Consider the following 15,064-nt stretch of genomic DNA (forward strand, 5'->3'; position numbering starts at 1 on the left):
TTTGCCAAGGGATTGTGTTTCTGCAAGCTATTTAGAAGTTAAAAATAATAATTATTTTTTAGGACCTAAATGAAACAAAATGCACAAATCCACATTTCATTGAAGACTTCTTAAATTGTCTGAGATCTGCATGTCCCCTGCCTGCTATGTTTCTGAATATTGAAAGAGTCAGGTCATAACAAGTTGTGATATGAACAGCAGACAATACATCAGTAGTTTTAAAATTCATTTAGAAACATTTTGTTGACACTTAAATCATCAGATGCAAAGAAAAAAAGGAATGACAGCTACAGAAAACAAGAGTGCTGAAAAACCCATATAGCCAATAATAAATGAAAAACAAAGAAATAGTTTTCAATGACTTGAGTTTAAACCTTACAGAAGTATTTTACAAGCAGCTGTAAAGTATGGATGATGGCTTTAAAATACCTGTAAATTATCTGGAATGGAGATAACTATGTGAAACATGCAATAAAGTCTAACTTTCAGCATTGTCAGTAATGCTGTTTGTCTATAGGAAGTTCCCCCTAGGTATGAAGAGGAATGGATCAAATATGAAGCTCGTTTATTCATATAACCACATTCTGTGGCCAAACGGATTTTTTTTTTTCCTTTCACATTCCCCAACACATAGCATATGCTGAAAAAAAAACCAAAACCAAACCAACCAACCAACCAACCCCAAACACATGCTAAACAAAAAACAAGCAAAAAAACCCCCAGACAAACACTTCAGTCAGGTCACTGTTTTAAATACAATTTAGTTTTCCCATTTAGGCCACATGTGGCTATATATATAGATAGATATATAGATATGCAAACACAGTAATATATTAAGGAAAAAGAAAAACAACAGCAAATTCTGCTTCTGAATTTAACTATTTGGAGAAATATAGACATAACAAGACTGACATCAATCATATACTGGATTGTATTTATACTTTATATCTCTCTGGAATGTGGTGCGGAGAAATGAGACATGAAAGTTTTGGGAAGGTGAGGTATTGTGTGAACTAGCAGGGCAGCCCTTCTGGATGCTGCTTGTTTCCGAGACTCCTCTGTCGTTCTTCAGAGTTGTAGGTTGTTGTGGTTTTGTTTGGTTTTGTTTGTGTATGTGTGTATGGCGATTTTGGTGGGGGGTTTTCTGGGTGTTTTTTTTTTGTGTGGTGTTTTTTTTGTTTGGTTGGTTGGTTTTTTTGTGGTGTGTGGTGGTTTTTTTTAGAAGTTATTTCAAAGTTCTGATGGTCTTCCTTAAGCCCTGTGATTGAAATATTAAAGAACCACTTTGATCTAGAATCTGGAATGATCAGACCATTTCCATATATTCTCCACATCTTGTTCATCCTGAGTTTGAGTCATCCTGCTCTTACCTTTAGTCCTTACTGGTATTTTTCAGAATGAGGGGATTATTTGGGTGCCTTTTTGCCTGATCATAGTAAGTACTCTGATTGCTCTTCTCAGCCTGTGCTCTGTGATTCATTCCAGCCTATTCTCCAACATCAGGGATTCCTGTGTTTCCATTGTTCCATTTTCTGGTTTTACATACCTCAGCCAAACCTCTCCTTTTAAGATAAACATTTAATATTTATTAGCCTTGGCATAAGCACATACATGGACTTTGTCCAGGAGTGCTTCACAAGCAGGTGTCAAACATGTGCATGTGCTTGAGCGTCGAAGAAATATAAGGGAAAATATACAGTAAAATTATTGGAAAGAAAATTATGGTAATGTAGTTGGATATGAAATGCATATATGTGGTAAAAAACTGGAGGGTTCCTGGTAGAGGGAACTCTTTTTTTTTTTTTTTTTCCATTCCATTTTAAAATCCATTTTTTGTTGGATGCTGAAAATTCTGTGCGGGAGGTGGCCAGTGTTCATTTACAAGAAAATAAACCTTACTGTTTCTGCTAGTTGGGGGTCAACTTATTCTCCTAGGAGGAATCTTTTTTTTTTTCTTAACATTTGGTTCAGATGGTCTCTCTTCTACATTTGGGTAGAAGCAAATAGACCTCAACTGAAATGACAGAAGTGTCAGCAAAAGTAGCTTTATCCACCTATATAGGTTTCTATGAGCTGTTATGGTAATTTACCAATGGAATCTTTCATTTCCAGGCAGATCGTTGCAATCCTTGTCATATTGCCTAAATCCTTTAATTTACAGTGCCTTCCAAGATAACAAAAGGTCACTCTCAGACACCCAAAAATTTTGCTTTCAGTTGAGGTAGATAAGAGTTTTGTGTCAGGTGATTGCTAGCAATATATATGCAAGTGCTTTTTTTATCTCTCCCAGGTATGTACTTGCTGGAAAAAATGCAAATACATGCTTTGCCCTACCACAGTATTTCTTACAGGACACAGTAAGATCAACATTTATTATTGTCTTGGCCCTTATAAATACTTTTCCTCATACAGTCTTTTAAGGTCCGTAGTCTAACTACTAAATCCCAACATTGGTATTAAATATGTATTTCCTTGTCTAAATTGTGAGAATTTTACTCTTTTCATTATAATGATTTCTGTCTTCTTCTGCATATTTTTTCCTCTCAGGAAATTTCAAATCTTGCTCATGTTGTTTAATGAGCTGGCTGGTCAAGCATCTGATGCCCCGGTTGGAACTTTCAAAGTCACTAAACACGTTTTTACTTAAAGCTAGCTGACATTTCTGTCTGTTCAATTTAATGTATGATTTCCATAGTTAGATCACTGATCAGATGGAGCACAGTACAACCATTCCTCTGTGCTATAAACACACCTGCATCCCGCATTGGAGTGGGATTTTTGCTGCTGGTCCATGTGCCAAGACTGTTTTCAGATTCTGCTGGTGTTTGGGAAGACTTTAAAAGGCAGTTTTAATTAGAAATAAGATTTTGAACCTGCAATGAAAATTCTGAGTGCAGAGTGAGTCTTGGGTGTTTTATTCTGAGCCCATTTCAGATGCAATACCTCTCTCTTGTTATAACCTGGTAGAACTAGGCTATTATAAACAGTGAAATATTTGGTGTAGTGTTCTGCATGCTACATTGTCTGACAGTATTAAATGCTAAAGTCCTAAAAAAATTTTGAAGTTATAAATATCCATATTGTTTCTACTTTATTCTACTCAAAGATCTTAAAATGTTTGCTGTCTGAATGCTTTATACCCTTGCTGTGAAGCATACAAATATTAATGATTGGACTTTTGAACAATTATTAATGAATTTGTTTAGTGAAAATCAAAAGTTAAATAGTTTTTGCTGCTTACAGAAGTTCAGCATTCCTCCTACTTCATGCCAAGAGTAAAAAATAACATTGCACCACTGGAAAGTCCACATATTATAAGTATCCTCTTCATCCATCTTGTTGAATTTGGGGGCCAGGGCCTGCAAGCCTGAATTTTCTTGGGGATGTTGCCTTCCCTGATCCCCTACTCTGTGCTTATTAGGCACTAGGTAAATGGATAAACGTTTTCAAGAGGAAGCAGTTTATAGATCTGTGTTTAGGCTGGCAGCAGTAATACCCCAAAGTGTCAAATATAGGTGTGCCCTGTGCACTGAGTTAAACCAAAGATACCCCCTGGAAAACTACACTAAGCCCTGAAGTGATGTGGGTTTTGATAACTATATAAAGGTGTTTTTTAAGGTTGTATACTTCACATCATAATAGTTCAAATTTTGCTCCAAAAGATGCAATAAATCATTCTGCTGAAAGGAGAGAGTGTCTCCTGTTGATGTGATTGCCAAGTGACATACATACAATGTCATATCTAGTTTCTGACATGTGGGGGACAAAGATCCTTGTATCCTTGGTGCCTTCTTTCCCAATAACAGATTGTTGAGATGTCAGTATTTTCGTACTGAAGGTAACTGAAAAATTAGCTGCCTCGTATTTGTTTTTGTTTTTTCCTACAGTAGAGTAAAAAAAAAAAAAAAAAAAAAGCTATGGAAGGTGAAAGAGAAAAATAACAAAAAGAGCCAGATAGCAGTGAAAAATGTGTCCTTATAATTTTATTACTCTTAAAACAGTAATAAGGTAGGGAATAAACATTTTAAAACATTGGGTTAATTTTATTTTCTCCCTTCCCTTCCTTCATTTTTTGTGTGTGTAATAAGTCTTTGGGACATGGTAAGACAGAGGGAGAATCTTGTAATTTTGACGTCTTACTCCCAGAGCTCTTGTTCATGAGAGACATGAAGTGACAGAGGGCATGTCTGCAATCGTGTTATTTCAGTGAGGTTTTTGAGTACAGAATGTTGGAGTTAGCCTGATATTGGGCTACGGGAGCGTGTTTTCAAGGATCTAATTATGAATCCATGAAAGAAAAGAAACCAAAAAGCACGGGCTTGGTCTTCATCATGTAATCCCATACCTTAGAGTAAGTAAAGCTGTCACGAGGAAGCGCTTGACAAGCTGTTTAGCGGGAGTCGCTGCTGGCACGCAGCCGGTGCCAGGAGCTGCGGCCCAGCTGGCTCTTGCTGCCAGCCTGCTCTTGTGTAGGAGTGAGCCCAAAATAGGCCGCCTTCCTACTACCTCCCTTCAGGGGGCTTCAGCAATTTCTCAGAGGTCACTAGACACTAGTATCAATTAAAGTAGCTTTGTGTCCGCTTTTAATGCGTGCTCTTGCAGGTAGGGGAGAACAAACTTGCTTTGAAATGCAATTCTGCTGCTTCTTTCCCTGGTCCACTCTGTGAAGTCTTGGCTGAATGTGAGGATCCGAGGCTAGCTGATTTGCTGATGTCTCACAGGTCAACATTAAGCTAACCCATTTGAGCTGGCTAAAAATGCTGTGTTGGTGAGTTTGCTCCCTCAGGAGTGGTATCATAACATGTGGTCATTCAGTAGCCTGTGATAAAATAAACATGCCCTCAGAATTAGGAATAGCCAGTCTGGTTCCCAGTCACTTCAGCTGCTCACAAGCGCAGTCTCTCCTGAATATTCTGCTTGGTTTACACATCAGTCAAAAGGTAGATAACCTGATGGTAGATAATAAATGTATTTATGAGATGGATCTGGAAAAAAAAAGTTGAGCAGAGGATTTTGAGTTTCGCTTAAATTTATGAAGCAGAGTTTCACTGGGAGGTTTAGTGACAACTTGATATCATTTAGACAGCGATCTATCTGAAGAAAGATTAATGTTAATTAAAGTGGCATTGGAGAACTTCAGCAGATGACAGCAGCCAAGCTGGCTACAAGCTATTTCTAGAAAATTGACTTTGTTGCATTCAGTATGACTCATTTATTAAGTTAACGGATGAATCAATAGCTCAGCTTCTTATGGCAGTCACTGAATGTGGAACTGTATAAAGCCGACCAGTATTGATTCAGTCCAAGTGCACGAGTGTCTTGCATATGATTTAGCTGTGCAATAATAATCCAGTGAGTCCATTGGCACATACATATACACCGGGGCACAGGGGAAAACCAGCCAGAAAAAAAAAGCAAGCTATGGAAGGTGAAAGAGAAAAATAACATCCAACTTGCATCTAGATGGAAAATAACACTGTGATAATTTCAACCTTATATCCAGAATAAATGTTCTAAAAATGAGAAATTAAGCTTCTGGTTTAGATAGTGTTGAAACATACAGCAAACAGGTTATGAAAGGATAAATTATTAAAATAATGGATAGCTTATTGTTATAACAGTTGTAATTTATTTCTCTTTAAGTTTTGTCTTGTCGTTTTCTCCATCCATTTGGGCTTTGGTTCATTGTTTCTTGCCTCCATTTGAGCACAGTTCTTCATGGTTGTAACTTTCCTTAACTTGGATGAAGTTCAAGTTTTCCCTTTTCAGTGAAATTATGCTTTAATTTGTGAAATAGTAAAGCTTCCATCTGTTCCAGTACAACTGTAGTGGCCTTGCTTCAGTTGATTTCCTGTATATTGCTAATTTCTTAGGTTGCTATGGAAACCTTGCTTTCCACATTCTCCTGAATCTTCTGTCAACTTCCTGCGAACCTAGTCTATGTATTATATGTCAACCTGAGATGCACTTTTTTGTAAATAGTTTCCCTGAAAGAGACACAATGTTTCTGTTCTTTCACAAAGCTCTGTGCAAATAGTTAGGAGATTTATTATTTCCTAATTATTTTTATGGATTTTCTATCCTATCTTCTCTGATTCTCTCCTCAGAGACATTCACCAGTTTACCCCAATGGAAGGTGTGGTTCTGCATTGTTATTGTGTCAGCTCTGATTTCTACATGTAGGAATAATTTAACTTCTGCAAAGAGATCAGAGAACTGGAGTGTCTGCATTACATGCAGGGTATGATACAGACCTGATGAGACTGATGTTTGTCAAAATTTGAATGTAAACTGTGGGACCTTTCAGAGATTATCTGTTACATACACACATGTGAAAAATTAAAGCTAAATAGTAGATAAAATAATTTCACTATTAAATAATGTGGCTGGCTGTGGTGTGAAAATACTGCAGTTTAGGAGAGAAAGAATTTGATATTAGGTCTCTATAGATGAAGTTTCTGTCTTTTCAGCTTTCTGGAACTAGCTGGCTGTATATTCAGATTTACTCGTGGTTGGTCGTGTATTTGTTCTGAGAGAAAATGCCATTTATATTGTAGGATGCTGGATGTTGTGTTGTTCAACTGGAGCAAACATAATAAAATCTATAATACTAAAATGTGTGGAAGATGAAGAGTGAATCTGCACAAAAGTTTGGTCTGCCGTGAACTGAGTTCTGGCCCTTCTAACGTGTTCTTTGCTGCATTATGTTCCAGTGTACAAAGCCCAGAGTAGTTAGTGTGTACTCAGCTAGCTGGTCCTTTGCTTTTCTGATCACAGTGTAATTGCTTCTTGAAACACTATGATCAAAAATGTTAGTGTAAAATGTTCTAACAAAACCAACCTGCAAAGAGAGGCTGCTCCCAGGAAAGTGAAAAAACATCTATGCCATGTGCAAGTCCTCTGTCACAGACTGTGTGTCATCCTGGAGGTGAAATCGCCTGTGTGTAATTGTCTGGTCTCTTCTTTCAGGTGTCAGTGATCAAATCAAGGATTTGCAAAGTAACAAGCAAGCTTCCAGACAGGTCACAATTGCTAGTGATGCTTAAATATAATTCAGAGAAATACTCAAAATGTAAAGTTTTCCTTAAGTTTGACATACAAAATAATGCGTTGATTTTTCAGTATGCCTTGCTTTTGATCTTCTTTCTCAACATTTGTCACAATGCTTTTGTTTTTCTGAGTAACTTGTGTGTGTGATGTTGTGTAGTCCCTTATGCTGTGCACTTGCCTGACTGTGGGAGATTTGTGATAGTGACTTGGTAACACCAAACTAAGTGCTTTCAAATTTCTTTTCAGAGTATTTACCATAAGGTTGGAATGAACTGTGGCTGGTAATTTTTGAGTGAAGAGTATGCAGCATGTTTCACAACTGCTTCTGCCTCTTAAGTTCTTTTGGCAAGTGAATTGTATGGAATAATACTTTGTGTGTGACATTGAAGCTAATCAAGACATTTTGTCAGGAAAAAAAGCAGACTGTTTTAAAATTTTATCTGTATGTTATTGTTTGGTACTCACAGGCTGCCAAATAGGCATCTTAAATCCCTTTTTCTTGTAGTTACATTATTACATAGTAAAAACAAAAATTCTATTCCTCACATATATCATATTTATGACCAGTAGAAGAGTTCAGGCTGTGTTTTGTGGATGCTCCCAGTGTGCGTGATGCCTTTAAACTTGTCTGAAACTCAACCAAACTTTATACGCAAAGTTAAATGTCTTTATTACGTCCTCTATAGTACCAGCTTTAACTGACAATCTGCTGTGGTTGATCTCTCTTCTAGGAGTTATAAGATGGAAAGAAATCTAATCTTCTGAAATGAAGAAAGTATAGACTTCCCTAAAAATTTCATTTCACCTCTGAGGCATTTATGGAACTGGATATTTATGTGTCTCTGGTTCTCTTTCAGTTTCAAATTTGTTATTATTTATGTATGCAGTCTGGATTTTCGAGCTAAAGATGTCAGTGTAGGATCGCAAATGTATTAAGATAGATATAGTGAGCTGGAGCTGTAGGTGAGAGATTGTTTATTTAAACAGTAACATGACTTTTAATATATCTTTCAAGAATGTGGAATTGTGGTAACTGATGTTTTACTTTAAAATACGGTACCATTTGGACTGCAACTTGGCAGATTCAGAGTATGTTAAACTCTTGACACAAAACTTTGCAGAAGCATTTGCAGAAAATTATGCTAATTAATGGTTTGACCAAGCCAAATGAGTTTACTGAGTCAATTATTTTGGTTTTAAAAGATTTTTTTTCTGATGTATTCCAAGGGAACGCTTAATACTTGTGCGGGGCAGTCGCCAATAAAGAAATCTGCCAGGTGGGATTCCCTGCCGGGGAGTGCTGGCAGCAGAGGCTCCATCCCCCACTTCTGCTGGAGGATAGGAAGTCAATGAAGTTATTTTTTGGGTGCTCCAGAGCATGGAGAGGAATGGATCTGAAAGAACTAAATAAAAATTCGTCTTACGGACTATGTTGCGGTAACAATAGGACCAGTTACATGCAATGATAACATGCACTGATCTGAGCCATTCCTTGTCACGGTATGATGAAGCATTCCTTCACCATGATGATAAACCAATTTCTTGTAGCTGTCCCTGGAAACACCTTTTGAACAAAGGTCAGGTATAGTGAAGAATAAAAACTCATGTTTATTCTTGCACAGGAAAAAAAAAAAGTTTCCATTCTCTGCAGCTCTCAGTTCCATTGATGTTTAGCAGCAATGAAGGCTGCAGAGGAACAAGGACAGAGTGATTGCTACACTCTGATTGTTCATGATGAATTTGAATGCTATAGTGTCTGGACCCTGTCTCTACCCCAGAAATCATAGTTGATGTTACTTGGAGCAGTAATGGATGTCAGACTTCACTTTTCCTATGCAGACTCCATGTTCTGTCTAAAGCCTTCAAACTGTTTCTGAGAGTGAGTGGTAGAGATATGGAAAGGCCAGACTTATGGGGAAAATCTATTTTCTGTGTTATTATCTTCTCCCTTTTTTAGGTTGAGTAAACAGTATGTGTAATAATTTCAAGATTAAATATGAAGAAACACATCGTATAGAAATGCGGATAATTGGAAAAAAAATTCAGTAATAGAGAGATAATACAAATACATATTTTATAGCTGTCTACTGCTTTACAATAAATAGTTTCTTACGTGCTTTCCTTTTCTGAAGGACCCAGAAAATGACTAGTGTTGCTGTGCAGAGCCAGCAGGGAGGTCATTAGTGCAGTAATAGTTTTAGGTCTGAATTGTCACTATCAATGATACCGCTTCATGAAATAAAAGAAGCCATGTCTGCATGTCTCTGGGGAAAATGTAATATTTACCACCATTTATAGTACTTGCTATTCATGCGTTTTCAGTATGTGAACTATACCGTAAACTTTTGCAATTAAGTTCAATATGGAACAAAATCCCCTATTTTTCTACATCAGCAAGAACTATTATATTGCACATCACCCACTTTTTATTACAAGTCATGAACTCCAGAGACTTTTCAAACATGGAAGCCGTGGAGTCTTTGTGGTTTGTGGGGTCTGTACATGCACATCTAATTAAAGAATTTCAATTTCAAGAATTGCGTTTGGATCCATTTAAGACTGTATAGCAGATTAGTGAAGTACTGAACACAAAGCACATCAGGCTTCAAATATTTCAACTCATCCATACGACTTAGACAACAAGCAAGAGATCGTAGAATATGATTGCTGATGGCTGTTACTGTAAAGAATAACATCCTGGTGATGGTAATTCTACTTAGTTGACCTAATTATTTTCTTTCAGGCTAGTGAAGCACACCTTGTTTCTAATGTTTGTTATTCACATGAAGATTTTTCTTTGAATAAAGAAAGGAAAGGAGGTTTTTTTGGTATTGTTCTGGGACTTGGTGGCTTTTATCTCTAAATTGGTAGGAGGGATATTTGTGGTTTTGAACATGTTGCGACACCATTAGTATGCTGTGCTTTATATCACTGATTTTGAGAACATCTTTCTTCTGATTTCAGAGAATATTTTTCTTCTCCTCATTTCAGGTTGGGTGGGACTATATCTGCATACAAGATAGTGCCAGACGAAATAGAAGAAATCAAGGTACAGTATTACTGCCTTTCAACACTGAATTTGTTTGCGTAGAAAATTACAGAAAGGTTACATTAAAAAGCCATGTTATTTCTTGCTTTGAAGTGTATCGTGGGGGGGAAACGTCTCTAAAGTAAAATTATTAGATGCATATTTAGGCATCTAAAATAAAATTTTTATTATTTTTACAAGTACATTTTACCTTCAGCTTAAGTTGACTTCAGTAGGGTTTGATTGATGCCAAAAACATGTGTAACTCAACATATTTGTTTTGTTACCTGCAGACAAATGCAGGACTACTGTGAACATTGAGTTAGATTTTTCATAACAAAAAATAAATATAAATGTAGTATCCTTTTACTTTTGAGATCGAAAGCATATACATTTTTTTCAATAATATTCGTCCTAAGAAGGGGGATAGTATGAAGTACTCAAAATCATTAAAAGCTCTTTGATTTTGGGGAGTGGCAAAATAAATACTGAAGTTTCCTTCCAGTAAAATGTGTATTATAGCAAAACTCACTTTAGCAGAGTCCACTTATGGATAGCACTTCAGGTTGTGTCAATTTTGTTCTTCAGTGGAGGAAAAGATGGGTACTAGGTGGGAATTTGGCCTAGAACTGGTGGCATAGTCTTTGTAGCTGGTTCTTTATTTGATTGGTAGTCAATCACTCTGACATATCGCTTGCTCATTGTGATTACTTAACCCATTGCGGTGTTTCATATCCTCATTTTCAGATATCCAAATGGAGTCAAGAGTAGTTTAAAAAACTAATAAAGGGAAGTGGTTCCATAATTGTCTGATTTAGACATGACTTTGCAGTGTGTGAAGTTGTGAGGATTTATTCCTCCTCAATTAGCATCAAACCCTGTATCTACATTAAAGTTATCACTCTGTCATGATAAAATTTTATTTCTCTCCTCTGAGATTCAGGGACTCCTCTATCCTGAATTATCAAGAGGAGCATGATTTATTAGGATAGATCCAATGTTAGATGTTGGTATTGGAAAGTAAGAAAGGTTTTCAAGACTTATTAGTGTTATGTAATATTTTCATGATGGTTAGAGAACTGCACCGAAACTATAAAAACAAAAATGACATAAAGCCCTAAACCATAATCCTTCTCCTTTAATAGAAGAAATCCAACCCACTGACATTTTGCTAATGTTGAAGACAGAGAAAAGGAAGCTGATATTTCTGCTTTGTTGTGCAAACTGAGCTCAGTGAACAACAAAAACCAGAATGCTGGGAAATAAGAAATAGTTTTATTTTTAGAGACTTACTGTATTAGGCAAGATCAGCAGTCACAGGAATATGGTTTTCCCACCACCTGCTAAGGAGGCCTGTTCTGGTTTGTCAGCTCTTTCTTACTCAGTGTTTAAATGCTTGAGATCCTAGGAAACAGCAAGGGATGGGTTACTCCTTGATCTTGGTTGTGCCAGCATGTAAGTGTGGGGGCAGGATTGTACCGTTCTAAGGCAGAGCTATTTAAAGCGTTTGGAAAAAATCAATTCCTTTATGTATTTCTCGTAGATGTCTTGTCTTGTTCAGGTAATGGGGCTTTTAGGTTGTGACTGCAGTCAGCCTACCTCTCACACTTTAAATGATTGAACTTCTCAAGTTGTAATACAATAGGTGTTATTTATATGAAATAAAGTACTCCTGGAAGGTGCTGAGACACACTAGCAGTGAGTATAATGGACAAATCTATATGAAATATGAAAAAGTATTCTTTTGTATATATGTATTTTGAATAGCAGCTGGCAAACAGGAAGACTGAGTATCCTTGCAGTAAATACAAGGGGACTCAACTTCTGAAAGGTTCTCCAAGCAGATTTGAGTAGAAGGAGGAGAAAGCAAATGAGATTATTGGAATCTTACTTTTAGAGAGGACAAAATCTTCTTCCATGCACAATAGGTCAGAGTTATTAGGCTCACAGCTATCCCTTCCAATTTAAACATGAAGTATTAAGCAGTTTAATTTGATGAAATATGCAAGAGGAATAGTTCTGGTTTTTTATATATGATTTAACTTGGCAGATTGCTGTATTATATTCACAGGAGTTGGAATATTCATGTTTTCTGATAGCCCTTACAAACTGCTTGCTTAAATGGCAAAGGAGGATGCTTGATCAGGCAGGGAGCACTAGTTATTATGACAAATAAGTCCCTTTGACAGTGTTTCCATATATTCTGCAAAAGGTGGTAGATTAACCTCTTTTACAGCTCAAAATAACTTATGAGGAAAACGGATGTATTGATTTTGTTAATTCACATAATTACATCTTAGGTAGAGCACCACTGTAAGCAGAGACTGTATCTCTGAGTTTATGGAAGAGGAAAAACTCTGTAAACCTCAATATACCTGTTGGTTAAAAAGTATCTTTAGAAGACTAATGAAATACATGTTTCTAAATCTGTAGGTAATTTAAAAAATAATCCATACTATATATATATATATATATATATATATACATATATATATATACACACACACACATATATATATATATATATGAGAAATTATTTATCCATATTGCAATACTCAGCAAATTTCATCGTGTGTTTATAATGTTTCCATTCTGGAGTATTTAGAATATACTTATCCTTGCATGTGAGTGCAATTTTTACAATGTGTATAGATGTACTGTGAGATCATAGATGGTTTATATATCTAGAATATTGCCTGTACGAACGTGTGCCTATTTCTTTAAAAGAGTGTATATGGTCAGTGTTGGGTATAATCAAAGCAGTGCATCCTGCTTACCAAAATTAAGTAGCATCTGGCATGCCTGTAGGCGTATGAACGAGGAGTATTTATGGCAGCAGTGACAGCACGTATCCTAACTGCCCTCATGGACCTGACCAGGGTTAGGAAGAATTGTGTGGAGCCACTCACCACTGCAGTCCTTCAACATCTCTGTCAGTCTGAAATGGAGTGTGACGTAACTTACCTTCCTGAGATTTTTGTCATAGGTGCTTCGGTTCTCAAATTGTGAGTGCTCAACAGGTAACCATATGAAGATACCATCACAGATTTCCCCCCTGAAGACTTTTCTAGAAGGTAGAAATATCTTTTATCACAGGATCTGGAGGACCAAGGCTTCAATAAGAGAAGCTCTCAGAGGAGGAAAACCTGAGTGAATGCCTCAATGGCCGTACTGCCATCTGTACTCCTGTCATTTCTCTACACCAGTTAAAGCAATGGCACTTTCAGTACCTGCTGGTTTTAAAATACTGCAGGAACTGATTGAGACCATAAATACAGGAATTGCAGTATATTTCTGAGAAAGTGTCACTCTTGTGACTTTCTCTAGACTTCTGTTCTTGTCTGAATTATTCATACTGAAAGCAAGTAGCCTTTCAAACTTGCAAAACCACATTGGCCTATTTCAGCCTTGCTCCTCATCTGCTGTAGTAGTATGTTGTGCCTAAAGGAGAGGCCTTCCAAGCCAAATAATTTTGTGTACATAGGGACTGGTGAGCATATTGGGCAACACTGGTTTTGAAGAACAACTTCTAGCTGGAAATCAAAGCAATTGCATTTGAGAGGAAAAGAATAGCAGCAAACCTAACATTCCTTATTTCTAGTTAATGACATACATGACAAAATACAATTTTGTTTACAATATGGAGTTTTCCTCAAGAGTAAAGAGCTATTTGTGATTATTACCAATGAGGGAAAGTTTGTGTGATGTGCCTGTAGGTAGTTTTATATGTCAACATTAGCATCTTATGGTTTATAATATCATGAAAGATGCTCTTTTTGATTGCAGCATTCTGTCATTACAAAGGAAATACGCAATGTTGTGAAGGATTGTTATTCTAGAGGAAGACTTGGTGAATGAAAGCGCTACTCATCAACGGATTTCTAAATAAATACTTAGTTTGCTAGGATTTGCAAATCAACAGCAGAAAGGAATTTAATTGTGGTTTATTTTTGCTGGGTTTTGTGTGTATTTTGGGGGGTTTTTTAAGTGCTTCCCAATATGCTTTTCATATAGGCATATGCATGCATCTCGTCATCTCAAGGCCAGAAATGAATTTGGCAGCAGGTGTTCAATTCATAAAAGTAATATGCGCAAGAAAGACATTGCCATTGTGTTTCATTCTTGTAACACTTGTGGTATGAGATGGCTATTCTAGTATAGAGAACAACGTTAAATCGTTACCTCCTCTGGTGTAGTTAATTTTAAGAAATCTTGTTAGAGAATTTTCTTAGTACTGGTTGTCAAATTGTAAATTTAGATGTAAAGCAGTTCTGGAGGATGAGGGGATATTTTTTATTTTTTTTTTAGTTCCATTATCCACGGTTTCACACAGAGACATACTTTATGGTCCTCAAAGAACACCTGTAATTCTTCTATAGTTGCTCTTTAAATGAAAGCATCTATATGTGTAAAGTATTAAAGGCTACATTTTAGACGACAGACCTTTTTCCCTGATTAATGATAGGATAGCTTTCTTCTTTTTTTCTTTAGAAGTATGTGTTCACTTAATAGTTTAATATACGAAAATCCTTTTCATGAATAGCTGAAACACATTCCTCTCAGATCCTCTTCAGTCTGTGAGGCAACAGACTCCAGCGATAAAGATCCAAGATTAGAAAATTGTAAAAAATTTCAGAGGGAGGGAACTACCCAGAAGGGAAATGGGGAACACTGTGTCGTCTTAGAGGTCAGTTGATGACATAGGAATTAATGAGATTTTCACTTTTGCACACAATTGTATTTGGAAACATCTTATGGACAAAGTAAGCTGAGCTGCATTTTGGAGCAAAGTTGGACTCTCTGCCACCAAAAATATGCATCTCTGAAATGATTCCAAATAAAATCAGTCTATTCAGAGACTTTGTCTCAGAGATCGCCTGGTTTGTAGACCTTGTGGTGTCATATATCTACTTAATAGTGTGTGTGCCAGAATCTGTTCTTTGTGCTGATAGGAGTAGCTGATGAAACTCATGAAACCTCTGTGTG

At 36.7% G+C, this 15,064-nt stretch overlaps 1 protein-coding gene across 2 annotated transcripts in view; it reads left to right on the plus strand.

The window, feature by feature from the left end:
- Positions 1-15,064, plus strand: part of GPHN (gephyrin) — a 294,994-nt gene that overhangs the window by 107,352 nt on the left and 172,578 nt on the right. For both annotated transcript variants that reach the window (XM_065635424.1, XM_065635425.1), the window contains exon 3: positions 10,042-10,099. In XM_065635424.1, coding sequence (XP_065491496.1) covers positions 10,042-10,099 — 58 coding nt within the window. The remainder of the gene's footprint in view (positions 1-10,041; positions 10,100-15,064) is intronic.

The sequence above is a fragment of the Caloenas nicobarica genome, chromosome 5 (genome assembly GCF_036013445.1).
Source record: "Caloenas nicobarica isolate bCalNic1 chromosome 5, bCalNic1.hap1, whole genome shotgun sequence".
Lineage (NCBI taxonomy): Eukaryota > Metazoa > Chordata > Aves > Columbiformes > Columbidae > Caloenas > Caloenas nicobarica.